We start from the raw sequence: 16,748 nt of genomic DNA, 5'->3' as shown, positions 1-16,748 counted from the left end.
TCAAGAGGCAAATCAAGCAAATCTAAATGAGTTACAGACTAGCCAAAATATATAGTAAGTCCCTGTCTGTCTCTGTCTCTGTCTCTCTGTCTCTCACACACACACACACACACACACTCTTACACACTATACTATGTGGGTGGATATATATATATATATATTTTATTAGAGTTGAATATCTGATTCAGTAGTAAACATTCATATCCTGTGGTCAAATGTCACAGTCCAAAACCAAAATATGAACATGTAACATAAATTTAACTTAATGCAATTATGAACATCTTATTCAGCAATATGGTATTTCTCTAGGGAATGCATAAAGGAATTAGTATAAACATTGTTTTTATAAAGTACACGTCCTATACTACTATTTTACTTTTAAATCTATGTATATGTACTATCTTATTTAGAAATAATTTTTAAAAGAAAAGGCCTGGCAGACTTAGGAAAGGGAGGATTAAAAAAAAAAGGGATAAATGACTACATAGACTATGAAGGCAATGTGTCAAAGAAAGTAGAATTAATTACATGTGATATTCCCACAGATTGTGATAAGTTTCTAATGTATGCCACAAGGCAAAGCATGTATTAATAGTTTATTTTTCATTTTAAACAAAAAACCAAAAGCTCAAAGTCAGACAGGAAGGTAGATACATACAGTACCAACACTAAGGAGGCAAAGGCAAGAAGACTATGAATTCAAGGCCAACCTGGGCTACAAAGTACATTATAGGCCAGATTGGGCCATACAGCAAGATGTTTTTTTCTCACTAAAAAATAAAAAAAGAAAAATCTAGTCTTTTCTCACACCCATACACACACACACACACACACACACACACACACACACACACACACATATAAAATCAGTGTATGGTAGGAATGTTAGTAATCATTCATAAGATTTTAAGGTATTTAGTTATTCAATTATTCACTTATTCAAAGCGGAATAAAAACAGATGAATAAGAGAAAACTTTAAAGAATTGGATATCATACACTTACAAGCTAAACGGAAAGGCCTACGTAGAGAAGAAGTGAGAATAAAGATACAGAGAGTCCCTAGTTAGAGTCACAAGAGGACATCTGGAAAGGAACTAGGTTTCTGTGGGATAACTCTTCCATTGACGATCAAGTACCTTAATAATGAGCCATGTGACCTACGTTGAACTGAGACCAAAGAGGGGTACATTAAAGCAAATATTAAAACATTAAAGGATTAATATTTAAGAGTAAACAATATAAGGGGAATGCAAAGGCAAAGGCTAGAAAGGTAAGATGTACTTGATAAATTTGCTAATATTAAAAACTGACTTTACCTCACAAGAAACTATTATTTGCCTTAAATTTCTGCACGTAAAATTTCTACACACATAACAAAAACATACAAACCATGTAACTTTCCAGGTAATAAAATGGTTTCCTGCTTGTAACATAATCTCAGAGCCAGGCAGTGGTGGCGCATGCCTTTAATCCCAGCACTCATGAAGCAGAGGCAGGAAGATATGAGTTCCAGGCCAGCCAAAGCTGCTACAGAGAAACCCTGTCTTAAAAAAAAAAAAAAAATCAACAGCAAAAAACCATAATCTCAGTACATCCATTGGAAATCAATATTCTATTACAATATTTCCACCCTTTATTACCACTGTTTACTGACAGTTTACCTTGATCAACTACTTTCTGCTTTGCATCTTCTATTCTTTTTAGTTCCTGCTGCTTTGCTTCCATGAGTTGCTTTTCTTCTTTGATAGGATCATATTTTATTCCTGCAGAAAACATGAAAAAAATTTCAGTTATCATAAATTTAAATATACTTATACCAAAAATAATCCTTGAAAGTAATCAATAATTCAAACAAAATTTACCAAGACTTAAAAAAGCAATTCAATTTGAACCTACAAATCCCAAATTAAAATCTTAAATTAACTGCAACAAAAGTATGTGGAATAAAAAAATATATATAAATTTCTCTATTTAAAATATAAATTTTAAATGACTTACTAGAAGAAGGCACTATAAGTAAATAGATTTCTTCCAAAACAGCTTCAACTGGTTGAGTATAAAGATTTTTCCATGGAATTTTAAGTGTAAGACTACCTATATTAAATAATAAGAAAAAGAATATTGTTCATTATACATATGTCTACCAATGTACTTTCTTATAAAGCTTTAGAGGAAATCTTTCAAGATCAGTAAAATAAGCGACCTATGTCAGGTAACCACACATTTCTATAAAATTGACTGCACTTCTATATAACTCATTTTAAAATGGGTACTTTTTCATTTAGCAAATACATTAAGAAATATACTAAGTGGTAAAAACACAATAAAAGAACCTTGCAAATATAATATTAAAGAACGACAGGAACTATGTGAAAAGTACACAAATAACATCTCAGCTGATTCTGTTTGTCTTGAAAATTAACTTACTGCCATTTTGTAAAAAAGAAAAACAAAGAAGGTAAACTTTAAAGAAAATAGGTCTATCTACTCTTCTTATATGTGTGTACAAATATAAGATACTTGTTTTGTATAGTTTTATACAATGATGCTGGGATCAAAACTGTGATGTGTTACATTGCCAATGTAACAGAATTGAGAACCACTATGAAACAAGCTGCTAGGAGTGCCCATGAGGACATTTCTTGAGAGGTTTAACAGAAGATGGAAGACCTATTTGAAAGGTGAGCAATACAATTCCACAATGAATAATGAAGAGAGAGAGCTAGCACCAGCATTCCTCTCTCCTTACTGACTAGACAAAATGTAGCAAACCACCTCATTTTCCTGCTGCCATCCCTTCCTGATCATGAGGAACTGCACCCTTAGCCAAACCAAATAAACCCTTCTGATCCTTTGGGGTTCTTGCTTCATAAAAGAGTCTGCCAGATATTCTGCAGGACCAGAAGAAACTGTCAATATAGGTGGAACTGTCTTTGAACTTTTCTGCTTCATGGAAAAGTCTGTCAGATACTATGGATGGATGCCCCAATAGTAAGTACAGAAGAACTTTGGGTGACTGTCCAGGTAAGGAGATGTCTCTGTCAATTCTAGACTTTTGGAAGTTGCTCAAACTGCACTTCCTGTTTATTTAGGTAATTGTGTATCCTTCTGGAGTCTTTGATGGAGTTGAAGAATAGATATAGTTTTCCCTAGTTATGATAAAGATAGATATAAATATGGTAACTGTAATTCTTGCTTGATACTTGTTTTGTTATATGTAATTTTACTATGTTAAACTTAAAACCTTCCTTTTATTTAAACAGGAAGAGGAAATGGTGTGGAAACTTCTATGTTTTGCTTTTATTGGTTAATGAATAAAGCTGTTTCAGCCAATGGCGGGAGTTCCAAGCAGATAGAGGAGGAAAGAGCAGGCAGAGTCAGTGAGAAAGCGAGAAGTCATGTAGCCACCAGAGGAGAAAGACACGAGTTGCCAGCTGGAACTTTGCCAGTAGGCCATAAGCCTCATGGTAAAATATAAAGTAATAGTGGTGCAGGACAATTATCTATATTCTGTCAATTATGTTTTAAATAAACACTGGCCAGCAGCTAGGCAGGAAGTATAGGCAGGACAACCAGACAGGAAGTAGAGGCTGGTCAATGAGAACAGGAGAATTCTGGGAAGAAGGAAGCCCATTCCTCCGCAGTCCTGTCCATCCACCGAAGGAAGATGAGACATCCTCGCTGAAAAAGGTACTGAGCTATGTGGCTAACACAGATAAGAATAATGGGCTAATATAAATTATAAGAGTTAATAAGAAGCCTGAGCTAAAGGACCAATCAGTTTATAATTAATGTAGACCTCTGTGTGATTTCTTTGGAACTTAACAACTGTGGGAACTGGGCAGGACAGAAACCTCAGACAACATAATAGAAATGTGTTGACTTAAGATGTAAGAGCTAGCTAGAAATACACTTAAGCTATTGGCCAAACAGTATTGCAAATAATATAGTTTCTGTGTGTTTATTGCAGAACCAGGCAGGATGGAAACCTTCACCTACATTCTTCCACCTTCCCTCCTTCCTGCCTTTGTCCTTCCCTCCCTCCCTTCTCCCTTCCTTGTTGCTTATATCAGGCACTTTGTCATAGCAATGAGAAAAGAAACGAGTGAGACTCTCGACCCTCTTGGTATATTTTAATATTTTTCTTGAATTGAGGGCATATCGACAAACACTGAAATTCAACCATAATCTATGTAAAACTTAGGTGATTTCTGGCCAATGTCTAAAAGCAACATACAAGAAATGTATTGTAAGGTTCTTTTACAATATAATAGTAGGATTATTCCATCCAACTTTGTATTCGTCGGATTGTGTTACAGTAAAGAAGTAAATGAAGTCAAATCAACTTAGATTATGAAAAAACCTTATACCATGAATACAAGTCTTTAAAAAATTACCAATCCAAACTATGAGAACTATGCAATAATTAAGATGTCAGAAGGAAAATACCCGGTGGTATTTTTCCCTTCTTATTATGCTAAACTGTCTTTAGAGGGACAAGACGGAATTTAGATTCTAAAAATATCAAATAAAAATTTCCTGTGGCATATGGTCTAATAAAAACTCTAAGAACAATATACAAAATTGTGAAGACCATCATCACAATATTTTTATATAAGCTCTCAGATATTTTCACAGCTTCAGTAACACAAAATAAATTCTATTATAGGAAGAGACAGACAGACAAACAGAAAGGAAGAAATGATTCAATTTAAGACACTATGATATCAACCTTTATGACATTTAAATTAATGCACAACAGAATAAACTAAGAATTCTAAGAGACAATTTTATTAAACATGTTACATTCTTACATTTAGTTTGTTTCTGTTCTACCAACTACTTTAAGATCATACTTTAATTTAAACTCATACTTTAATGAATTACAAACATGTATTTAAAAAGACAAACAAACAAAAAGCACTTTATTTTCTAGAATAAAAAACCTGGGACAATTTCTATAGCACAATCAAGGTTCCATTTTGGTCGCTAGATACAGTGTACGGGTGACCCAAACCCCTTATGTCATGCATCTCATACTGATCACACGATGGCAAACATAACTAGACAGAAACTAACACAGTTTCCATAGTTCCTTCAGGCCTGTCAGATGTTACTTTGACTCTCAACTCAACTTTAAGACCTACTAAAATGAGCAACTACTGTTCAAGTAGTACATTAACCCACAATATTTTTAAGTTACGCAATTAAATTGTACATAAACAAACACACACAAATTTTATATTTTAAATTAATGCTCATAAACATTAGGAGGTTCATATTACAGCAACAACAGTTTAATTATGTAAGTTGCTTGCCCAACAAGGAGAACACCCCAGTGATAAATATGGCTTACCTATATGACCAACCTTAACTTTGAATGGTACATCCAATTCACTCTATAAAGTAAATTCGTAAAAAAAAAAATTAATGAATATAAAATTCAACAATATAATTATATTGTTCCTAAAATCATTTATAGGTATTTCAATTACTTTGCATGTTGATTATCTTCAGTATTCACTTAAATTTCATGATTTAATTACAGAAAGACTCTCTTTTTAAAGTAAATAGTTAAGCATAAACTAATACTGAACAGAAGAGCTTTTATAAAGTTAAGACTTTAATTCACAAAATTGGCATTTTACAAAATAATAATATCAAATTTACAAAAAAATAATTTCGAAACAGTTTTTCTTTGCCATTAGTAAGAACAAGAAGCTGGGTCTTTGTACTATACAGCAATATGTAAAACTCAACATGAATCAAAACTAAACAGAAAATCTAAACCTTTATAGTTTAGAGCAGGGATTCTCAACCTGTGTTGGGCTGCAACCACTTTGGGGACTGAACACCTTTTCACGGATGCCACCTAAAGTCACTGGAAATATCACAGATTCACATTATGATTCATAAAGTTAAAGTTATGAAATAGCCACAAAAATAATTTTATGGTTGGGGGTCACAACATGAGGAGTTGCATTAAAGGGTCACCACATCAGGAAAGTTGAGAACTACTGATTTAGAGGAAAACAAAAAAAAATAATCTTCATGACAGATGTCAAGGAAATGAAAACAAAAGCACAGATAATGGAAAACTGGATGAACTGGTCTTTATCAAATTAAAAATATTTATACATCAAAGAACACTATCAACAGATAAGCCAAAAATCAAGTAGCTTACCAGGGATCAGTATACAGAATAAATAAAAATCTCAAAAATGTCAATCACACCAACAAAACCTAATTTTTATTTTTATTTATTCATTTATTATTTATTTTTGCTTTTTTGAGACACGGTTTCTCTGTAGCTTTGAAGCCTGTCCTAGAACTAGCTCTTGTAAACTAGGCTGACCTCGAACTCACAGAGATCTACCTGCCTCTGCCTCCCAAGTGCTGGAATTAAAGGAGTGTGTCACAACCACCCAGCTAATTTTTAAATGTAAAGATCCTGGGGCTTCTGCCTCCTGAGTGCTGTGACTGAAGGCATGAGCCAACAAGCTCGAACTTCTGGGTTTTTGTTTTTTTGTTTTGTTTTGTTTTTTAAGACAAGTTCACAATATAGCTCTAGCTGGACGGGAAAACTCTATGTAACCTGAACAGGCTTCAGTCCCCAGTGCTGTGATTTTAGGTGTGAACCATCCTGTTCAGTGAAAGAGGAAAACAAACAAACAAACAAATAAAAAATAGAATATCCCTTCACTATTAAAACAGAGCGCAAAATAATATTTTCTCCAATTGTTTTTTAAATAGGACTTCTGGAGTCAACTCCTTGCAATCAAAGTAATATCTACTACTTAGGGCTGGAGAGATGGCTCAGAGGTTAAGAGCACTGGCTACTCTTCCAGAGGTCTTGAGTTCAATTCCCAGCAACCACATGGTGGTTCATAACCATCTATAATGGGATATGGTCTCCTCTTCTGGCAGAATACTGTATATTTAATAAAAATAAATTAAAAATCTAAAAGAAAAGAAAGTTTGTTTCTTACAGAAATGGGTGCTAGTTGAACAATTTTAGTTCTTAGCCCTCCATGAGAAATATACAAAATCATTGCTATCACTAATAGATTGTACCTCCTCTAGATTATTAGATTTGTCACTATTTCCCCCTTCTACTTTGTAGCCACATAAAAATATTTGATGCAAATTTATCTTTGCCTAGAGAGTTAAGAATACTGAGCTGCACCTGTAGTTCCTAGTAGCCTCTCTATATTGTTATTTTATCAGCTTCTCTACATGGAGGTAGTATATTTTGAGCATTGGTGAATATATTCTGCATCACAAAAAAGGGGGAACTGGCCAAATAATACAAAATATTCAAATGAGACCGCACTCTCGATGACGCTGGCAAATGTCTTCATGCCTATTTGTGCAATGATAAAATGGCTACTATTCAACTTTACAAGCACAGAGTGTTAAGAAAGAGTAAAATTTTTTATTGCACTGTAGAGTCATTTTTAAGCCTTTATAGAGTTAAAATTGTGGTAAGTCCTTTAGGAGAAATATTTTTCCAGAAATGATTTTATAGTAAAAACTATGGACAACCTTTGGATTGTGATGTGTGAGTGGATGATATAGTTGCGTTACTAGGAAATCATAAAAAATGTTCTCTGAGGAGAAAATAGTGTGATTCCACTAGAGACAGAGATCAATGTGAATTTCTATTTGGTTCATTCTCACTCATTTAGGGATTTACTGTATAAATCCACATGACTTTTAAGTTTGAAAGTTTATGTTGTGATGTCATTATTAATGTGAAATCTTAGGGATAAACAAGAAAAGAAAGGTTGTGGCTTAACAGGGATGTGTTTTTAGATCAATGACAGAAGGTAGTTATGCTGGTTAACTTTATATCAGTTTGATACAAGCTAGAGTCACCTGAGAGACGGTGACCCAAGCAGAATAAATGCCTCCATAGATGGGGCTATAGGAAAACCTGCAGAGGAATTTTTAAATTAGTGATTAATGTAGGAGGACCCAGCCCATTGTGGTTGGGGCCATTCCTTAGTTGGTGGTCCTGAGTCCTATAAAAAAGTAGGCTGGCCAGACGATAGTGGCACACGCCTTTAGTCCCAGCACTCAGAGGCAGAGACAGATGGATCCTGAGGCCAGCCTGGTCTACAGAGAGTAATGGAGGAAGGTCATTGTCTAATAAAGGAACTGCCTTGGCCCATTTTATTGGTTAGAAGATAGGTGGGAGGAGTAGGCAGAACAGGACACTGGGAGGAAGAGGAAGTGAGCTCAGTCTCGACAGCTCTCCTCTCGGGAGCAGACGCCTGAGAGAGACGCCATGCCCCTCTCCCGGGATGAAGCTCCGACCCAGGATGGACATAGGCTAGAATCTTCCCGGTAAGCGCACCTTGGGGTGCTACACACAGATGATTAGAAATGGGCTAAATTAATATGTGAGAATTAGCCTAGAAGAGAATGGGCCAAGCAGTGTTTAAATGAATACAGTTTGTGTGTTGTTATTTCGGGCATAAGCTAGCCGTGCGGGCGGCTGGGGTGCTGGGGACGCAGCCCCGCCGCTCTTATTACTACAAGAGAGAGCTCCAGAAAGGCACCAAAGCTATAGAAAAACTGACTCAAATAACAATAATAATGATAATGATAATAATAATAATAATAATAATAATAAAAAAATAAGTAGGTGGAGCAAGCCATAGGAGCAATCCTGTAAGCAGCACTCCTCCATGGCATCTGCATCAGCTCCTGCCTCCAGGTTCCTGCTCTGATTGAGTTCCTGTCCTGACCTCCTACAATGATGAACAGAGATATGGAAGTGTAAGTCAAATAAACCCCTTCCTCCCCCAAAGTTGCTTTGGTGTTTCAACACAGCAAAAGTAACCCTAACTAAAACACTCACAGATGTAGGAAAAAAGGAAAACACCTCACCTTATAAAAGGCAAAGAGATAATTATAATCATGATGATTTGCATATTTATTTTTAATACATGATCAATATTGAGTTCTCTGCATAAAACAGAACACTCACTATTAGTACTGGAATATTTGTGAGTATTCATTACTTGTTACATGAAAGATCAATGAAGCTAAAGTTTGGTGCACAGTCATTGTAAATGATTTCACATTAGTTAGCAAAATGCACTGAAATGTCATGCTTTGTTCAAATGTACTAGAATTGGAAAATAAATATAACAATAGCTGTCAAAATTATCTATTATACTTTATATTTCTTACTTGCTTTGAGCATAAAATTTCTTTTTTAAAAAACCTGTTCTGAATAAGGTTAAATAAATACTGCAACTGAAAATACATTTTAAATCTTTGTCATGAATTTGCTTAAGTGTTTGCAAGTGGTATCACTGTTGGTCATACAGAATTTTGTGGGTGGTTTTTTTAATAAATTGTATACTTTTATTTTGAAAAATAAAGGCAATCTGGCTCATGTCTTTAATCCCAGCACATTGAATAAACATATGAAAACAGTAACAACTAATGAGAAAATGTTCAATATCACTAACTATTCAGGAAATAATAGTTACTTGAGAACTGCTAATCAAGAAAGACATTTACTACTTCATAGGTGGCAGCTAATGTGTAAAACAGAGAGTAGTAATTTTTAGAAGATTTGGGAAAGGTCACAAAATTAGAGCTTGTTGAAAGGGATATAGAGTGATTTCACAGCTGTAGGAAAAACAAATCAAAAAACAAATAAAAAAAAAAACTTGGCTCATTCTGAAAAAGCCTAAATGAATTAGAAAAACCAGAAAATCATTCTTAGATACATATTTAAAAGAGCCCAAAGGTGGAAACAAGCTAAGTGTTCATCAAAAGCTGCAGGGAAGAAAAACTGAATGGAGAACCAAATGTGGTATATAGAGAGAATATTCAGTCATGAAAAGAAATGACACCATGGTACATGCTATGACATAGATGGCCCAAGAAAACATTACACCAAGTGAAACAAAATAAGAGTAATGTGCAAATATGACATGGTACCAATTGGATGAAGTAAATTTATGGGGATGGAAAACAAGGTTTAGAAGATTATTTAGTGAGTACAATGAAGAAAACTCCCAAGGCCAGTGGAAAGTGAGGGAAAAGTTATTGTCGAATGTGGCTAGAGTTTCTCTTAGCAATGTGAAATCCTTGTGGAAATAGATGCTGTAAGAGTTGCAAAAGACTGGGAATATAATTCATGCCATGGAATTTAACATACTAAAACGATGCTAAGTAAACTAGAAGACAAGTTTAACACTACAAAGTAATACCCTATAGAAATAAATAAAATACAAATATTTTAAGTAAATAAAAACAACACTGGCAGTTTCTATCTTTAAAAATTTAGATCTACTTTGCAAAGTTCATACTGTATGAAAATAACCATCAAAATTTCTCATAGGTAAAGTAATTTAAGGTGGCATGTTAAGTTAGGAATTAATGTATTAATTAAATACACTAGTATAAAATTTCATAAGCAAGACCTACCAATGCATTTTCTTTAATTTCAAGGTTCTTGAGGACCACAGCTCCTTAAAAAAAAAAGAAAACAATATATTCAACTGTATTTCATTTTTAAGTTAAATATGCTTTATCTTAAAATGACATCATAGAAAAATAATTGTCATAACTGAAAATAGAAATTATTTTTACTAGCCCATGTTAATTCTTCTGTACAGTCTAAGAAGGTCTGACAGGAGAATCTCTTGCTCACCACCAGCCTAGATGAAAAACACTCCAGACTCCATGAAACTCAAGAAAAAAAAAGTCAGAAAGTAAAAGAAGGATGCCTGATACCCCCCTCTGTCCTGTGAGCTCACTATCTCTCTCTCTCTCTCTCTCTCTCTCTCTCTCTCTCTCTCTCTCTCTCTCTCACACACACACACACACACACACACACACACACACACACACAGGCACATGCACTGTACATACACAACATGTACTCAAACAAAGTTATGACATATGTATAACATAATAGTAAAATGAGAACACAGACTTACTCCCTATCACTTTAATTAAACACAAACAGGTTAGCAGGAAGCAAACATCTATAAATCTAGGACTCTGGAGGCCAGAGGCTGAGGTACTAATATACAGCAAGAACAAGACCAGTGGGAGATACACAGTGAGACCCAAACTCAAAACAGTAAGGGCTGGGATAGAGCTTAGTTCTAAAGCACTTGCTCAACATGCACAACTCCCTGGGTTCCAGCACTCTGTAGCAGACATAAACTGGCAGAATGGATCTAGTCAATGGATAAACAGTATCCAATAATATGCTGTGTTAAAGGCAAACATTAAGCTAAAAAGCAAAAGCACAGGAAAAGAAATTCTAAGCAGATAATTAAAACACAAAGACAAGTGGGAATATGATTCATTAATTCTACTTCTAGGTTTGTAACCAAGGTATCTGAAAGCAGGGATGAGAAGAAAAATAGTCACATTCACAGTAGCATTATTCCAAAGGACAGAGTAACTCATTTACTCATTAACAGATGGAGAAAAAACCTCTCTCTCTCTCTCTCTCTTTCTCTCTCTCACACACACACACATACACACACACACACACACAGAGAGAGAGAGAGAGAGAGAGAGAGAGAGAGAGAGAGAGAATTATTTATTTTTTTAAAAATGATTTAAATTCATGCTACAAAACAGATAAACTGTAAGGACACATTGAAAGAAGCTAGTAAAATACAGGGCAAATACAATCACTACCAGGGTCTGAAGATAGTAGAGTATGAGTTATTACTGCTCTACAGGTAGATAGCTTTGAATGCTCTAATACACTGTGAATTTAGTGACATTGAGGTATACACATGTAACATAGTTAAGGACATAAATATTGAAACTAGCATGGTGGCACAAACCTTTGATCCCAGGATATGGGAATTTCGATGTCTTCAAGCCACCCTGCCTAACATATATAGTGTGTTTATATATAATGTATCTATATATGGTAAACATATATATTGTATCTCCATAATTTTTCAAATGGGGTCAGGCTCTGAAAAAAAACTGAAAACTCTCATATGAATAAAAATTAACAAGAAATGCTGCCAGTAGACTCACTTAAAGAGAGTGCTAAAAATGGATTTAAGAGAAAAGGAAAATTAAAGAAGTAATGAGGGTAAAATCCAATCTTTTATTTTCATTATTTTTAAATAAGCTAATGGAAAGTTGTTTGTTCTGGACATTAACAGCAACAATGCACTAGCTCACTCCTCAGGTGAAAATGAAAACACGACGTCTCTAGAAGGTACTGGTACTGCTGTCACCCATGAAGCAGTGGAATGTCATCCGAATGGACTTAGATTAGATTTAAGTGAATACCACAAACTCTAAGGCAACATTTAAAGTATAATCAATATGAAAGAAAAAACAAAACATATGAAATGTTCAATGAAAACCAGAGAATGCAAAAAACTTTTTTTAAAAAGAAACAGGTCCAACAAATTGAAAATAGAATATGATAACACCAAAAAGTTCAAAAAGTTTTTTCTTGCATTCAACATACAACCCTCTACAACTAAATGTATCGTTGTGTTTTCTATGCAACAGTTAAGCAGTTCTTCAGTGAACATCAAATGGGTATCCTAGGATTCAATCCCAGGTCAATATTTTATATCTAGAGATAGAGATGATTCCACAAATTAAAGAGTCTAATCACATAAAAATGCTCATCATTTCTACACTTACAGGTCCAGGTTGTGACCTATGTGGTTGGAATAAGAATGGACCCCACAGGTTCATATATTTGAATACTTGGTCATTAAGGAGTGGCACTGCTGTTCCTGCTGCCTGGCGATCCAAATGTAGAACTCTCAGCTACCTTTCCAGCACCATGTCTGCCTGCATGTTGTCATGGTTCCTGCCATGACAATGGACTGACTAAACCTCTGAAACTGTAAAAGCCAGCCCCAATTAAATTTTTCCTTTATAAGAGTTGCTGTGGCCATAATGTCTCTTCATAGCAACAGAACGCTGACTAAAACAAAAGTTGACACCTGGGACTGGAGTATGGTGTGATAGGCCTGACCATGCTTTAGTTTGCAGAAATATGGAACACGAAGGGGCTCTGAGCTAGAAAAACAACTGGACATTTTAAGTGGGGCTTAATGGGCCATCCTAAGCACCATGGGCCTACAGCCTAGGGTCATCATAGTAGGAACAGGGACAACAGCGAAACTGAGAGCAATGTAAATTATGATGGCCTAGCATCTAGCAGCAGAACTTAGCAGCTTCAGCCATGTGGTTCTGGCTTTAGAGTCAAGAATGCAAGAAAGAGGTTGTAGAATCTCCCTCTATGACTAAGGAAAGATGCATGTGTCAGGTATGTCCTTGTACGGAGGCCCAGAGAGGTCACTGTGTGAAGCTGTGAAGGTAAAGTCTGCATTGCCTTGAAGACCCCAAAATGTTGGAAATGTCAGGCTCATGGAATACCTGTTGAGGAAAGCTGCTAAGAGTCAGTGGAATCAGCCCCAAAGAGAAAAGTGTGTTGCAGTCAACAAAGCTGAAAAAGAGTTGGGGATCTGAAGAGCACTTTGACATCAAACCTGGAAATGCAGAATTGAGTTTGCTCAGATGGTCATAGTGACCAGCTACTACATCCTCTCTGGATATGCCATAAGTATATCAAATTCACCTCTTTACTAATGAAGAAGCTCATCAAGTTGCCCTAAGAGTTCTTACAGTTAGAATTCCAAGACTATAACCTTTCTTAGAGACTGATGAGTGGGGGCTGGAGGTTCCAATTTTTAAATATTCTAACCACTTGGTCTTTCTGGTGATTGGTCCATCCTGAGACCTATCTAGTGATCCTTCCCTGTCACCTCAATAGTACAAATTCAAACTACCAAAGGGACTCATCATGAGTAACAAAAATTAATTCTGTCATATTAAATTTCATTAATATAGGAGCTCTGCAATAGAAAACAGAGACAAACATCAAATACATATTACACAATATAGGTATAAACCCATTAATCCAACTACATCAACAGTAACTTTAGATGTAACTTGTTGGAAAGTTGAACAAGAAAAAAAATGTCAAAATGAATAAAAAAACAAAACAAAAAACAAGAAAGTCACTTCAATTATAAAGACACAAACAGATTAAAAGCAAAGGGTTAGTGAGAGATATACAACGACAACATATCCAGTAGCTCTACCAGTTTCAGTGGCATTATAAATGTCAAAGGGACCAGTTCTCCAAGAAGGTACAATGTTCTGCTCCAGAAAGAACATCGTTTTATAAACATTACTACCACACACCAAGGAGCAGAGTACTATAATAACCTACAGGGTACCTTAGCTTAGAGACATGGCAACAAATCAGCAAACAATACACTGACAGCTAGGATAACGATGGCAAGGCAGCTAATGCAGCCTAGCACGAGATGTGGAAGGCCACCAGACCGTCCCCTGGGACTTCTGTTACTACTCCCTTGTGACCCCCACCTGCACAAAGTCTTGAAATATAATCCTAGAATATGTAGAGATAAGCACAACTAAGGGTAGGAATCCACTGATGACGCTTTCATGAGGGTTTCACCCATACCAAATTAGGATTTTTTTTTATATAATATAGCTACTTTTGAGTCACCGTGCTCCTGTAAGTAACCTCAAACTGGCTCACCAAGATAATCTAGCTTCTAGAAAAAGAAAAAAAAAAAAAGAACAGGAAAGAAATAAAGGGAAGGGAAGGGGAGGGGAGGGGAGGGGAGCAGAGGGAAGGGAGGGGGAGAAAGGGAGAAAGAAAGGGGAGGGAGGGAGGGAAGGAAGGAGGGAGACAGAGAGAGGGGGAGATTCAATTTTGTAGAATCTTTAAAGATTCTACAAAGTCACCGGGCGGTTGTGGTGCATGCCTTTAAATCCCAGCACTTGGGAGGCAGAGGCAGGCCAACCTGGTCTACAAGAGCTAGTTCCAGGACAGGCACACCAAAGCTACACAGAGAAACCCTGTCCCCAAAAACCAAAAAGAGTCTACCAAATTGACAGACTGACAAGATTTTGGTATTGAAAAGAGACTGTTACAGATTCAGAGACATAATGAACTACTTTTAATCCTCTTAAAAGCCATTTGCTATAATCTACATTACTAATGTCCCCACTACTGTATCTGGAAAAGGTCTTATCTATGACTTTTGCTGTGTGATTTTTAACAGTACATGTAACAAGGTCTTTGTTGGAATATGTTATTCTAGGCTAATCAAATCTGTGTTTCTAGGATATGGTCATTTATACTCAGTTAAAAATAAATGTATTTCCCTTTCAATTAAGAGCTGTAGCCTAAACAGAGAGCTCTCAACAGACAAATCTCAAAGGGCTGAAAGACATTTAAGGAAATGTTCAAAATCCTTAGCCATCACAGAAATCCAAATCAAAACAACTCTTGAGATTCCATTCCATCTTACACCTGTCAGAATGTCCAAGATCAAAAACACTGATGACAGCTTATGCTGGAAAGGATGTAGAGTAAGGAAACACTCCTCCATTGCTGGTGAGAGTGTAAACTTGTACAGCCACTTTGGAAATCAATATGGTGATTTCTCAGAAAATTAGGAAACAATCTACTTCAAGACTCAGCAATACCGCTGTTGGGTATATACCCCAAAGATGCTCAATCATATCACAAGGACATGTGTTCAACTATGTTCATTGTAGCATTATTTTGTAAAAGCCAGAACCTGGAAACAACCTAGATGCCCCTCAACTAAAGAATGGATAAAGAAAATGTGGTACATTTATACAATGGAGTAAAAATTTGCAGGCAAATGGACAGATCTAGAAAAAACAACATCGAGGGAGGTGACTCAGAAAGACATAATATGCATTCACTCATAAATGGCTTTTACACATAAAGCAAAGAAAAACCAGCCTCCAAGCCACAATTCCAGAGAAATTAGACTACAAAGAGGACCCTAAGAGAGACATACATGAATCTACATAGGAAGGTGAAAAAGACAAGATCTCCTGAGTAAACTGGGAGAGTGGGCATCATGGGAGAGGATAGAAAAGGAGAGAGAAGAAAGAGAGGAGAGCAGAGAAGAATGTATAACTCAATAAAAACAGTAAAAAGGATAAAATAAAGAGGAACTGATAAAATAAAATAAAGAGGAACAGAAATTTCTCTTTAGTTTCTAATCCACATGGCTTCATTATAATGGCTGTTGCATTTATAAATAATACTACAAAATAGTTTTTATATGTTGTATGAAAAGTGATGCTCTTTTAAGGATTTACATTTTTGACATTTTTTAAATAAAAGAATGCTTTACCAAAAACAACTAGAACATATTTGAATTACAGACCATGCATGCTGTCTGCCATAATCAATCACTAAAGTTAGAGTGGGGTTCTATAGCTCCCTCAGATCTCAACTGCTACCCTGCTTTAACAGTAGTAAAGACACGCTTTCTCTAAATTCTGGGAGAAGGAATCCATGACCATGAACAAGATGGGTTTGCTTTCTTCTGAGACTTCTCTATAACCTTCACATTGTTCCCCAATATGGCTCTAAGTTCTGCTGCTGGTACAAAAGATATTTTATGTGTTATAGGATCCAATCTTATCCTGATTTTTAAGTTGGCTATCTATTTAAATATTGTAACACCAAAGTAGCCAAATTCTAAAATACTGGGAATAAGAACTTTCATATTTTGAGAAGATACTTAAGCACAGAAAAGGTCCATCTTCTGTCAAATATCTACCCAACCTAGTGATTTCTCTTTCCTATTAGTGTGAATTTAAGAAATTCACATTCTTAAAACCATATATT

General features: G+C 35.6%; 1 protein-coding gene across 3 annotated transcripts in view; it reads right to left on the bottom strand.

The window, feature by feature from the left end:
• The window catches only part of Vps13a (vacuolar protein sorting 13 homolog A), a 197,239-nt gene that overhangs the window by 165,614 nt on the left and 14,877 nt on the right, over window positions 1-16,748 (bottom strand). For all 3 annotated transcript variants that reach the window (XM_041661420.1, XM_041661421.1, XM_041661422.1), the window contains exons 2-5: window positions 10,454-10,497; window positions 5,358-5,400; window positions 2,000-2,095; window positions 1,663-1,764 (exon numbers count right to left, since the gene is read on the bottom strand). In XM_041661420.1, coding sequence (XP_041517354.1) covers window positions 1,663-1,764; window positions 2,000-2,095; window positions 5,358-5,400; window positions 10,454-10,497 — 285 coding nt within the window. The remainder of the gene's footprint in view (window positions 1-1,662; window positions 1,765-1,999; window positions 2,096-5,357; window positions 5,401-10,453; window positions 10,498-16,748) is intronic.

The sequence above is a fragment of the Microtus oregoni genome, unplaced genomic scaffold (genome assembly GCF_018167655.1).
Source record: "Microtus oregoni isolate MIOR12 unplaced genomic scaffold, Mior012 000012F_ref0000307, whole genome shotgun sequence".
NCBI classification, from domain to species: Eukaryota; Metazoa; Chordata; class Mammalia; order Rodentia; family Cricetidae; genus Microtus; species Microtus oregoni.
The sequence above is the reverse complement of the archived record's forward strand: the minus strand, read 5'-3'. Positions and strand labels throughout refer to the sequence as shown.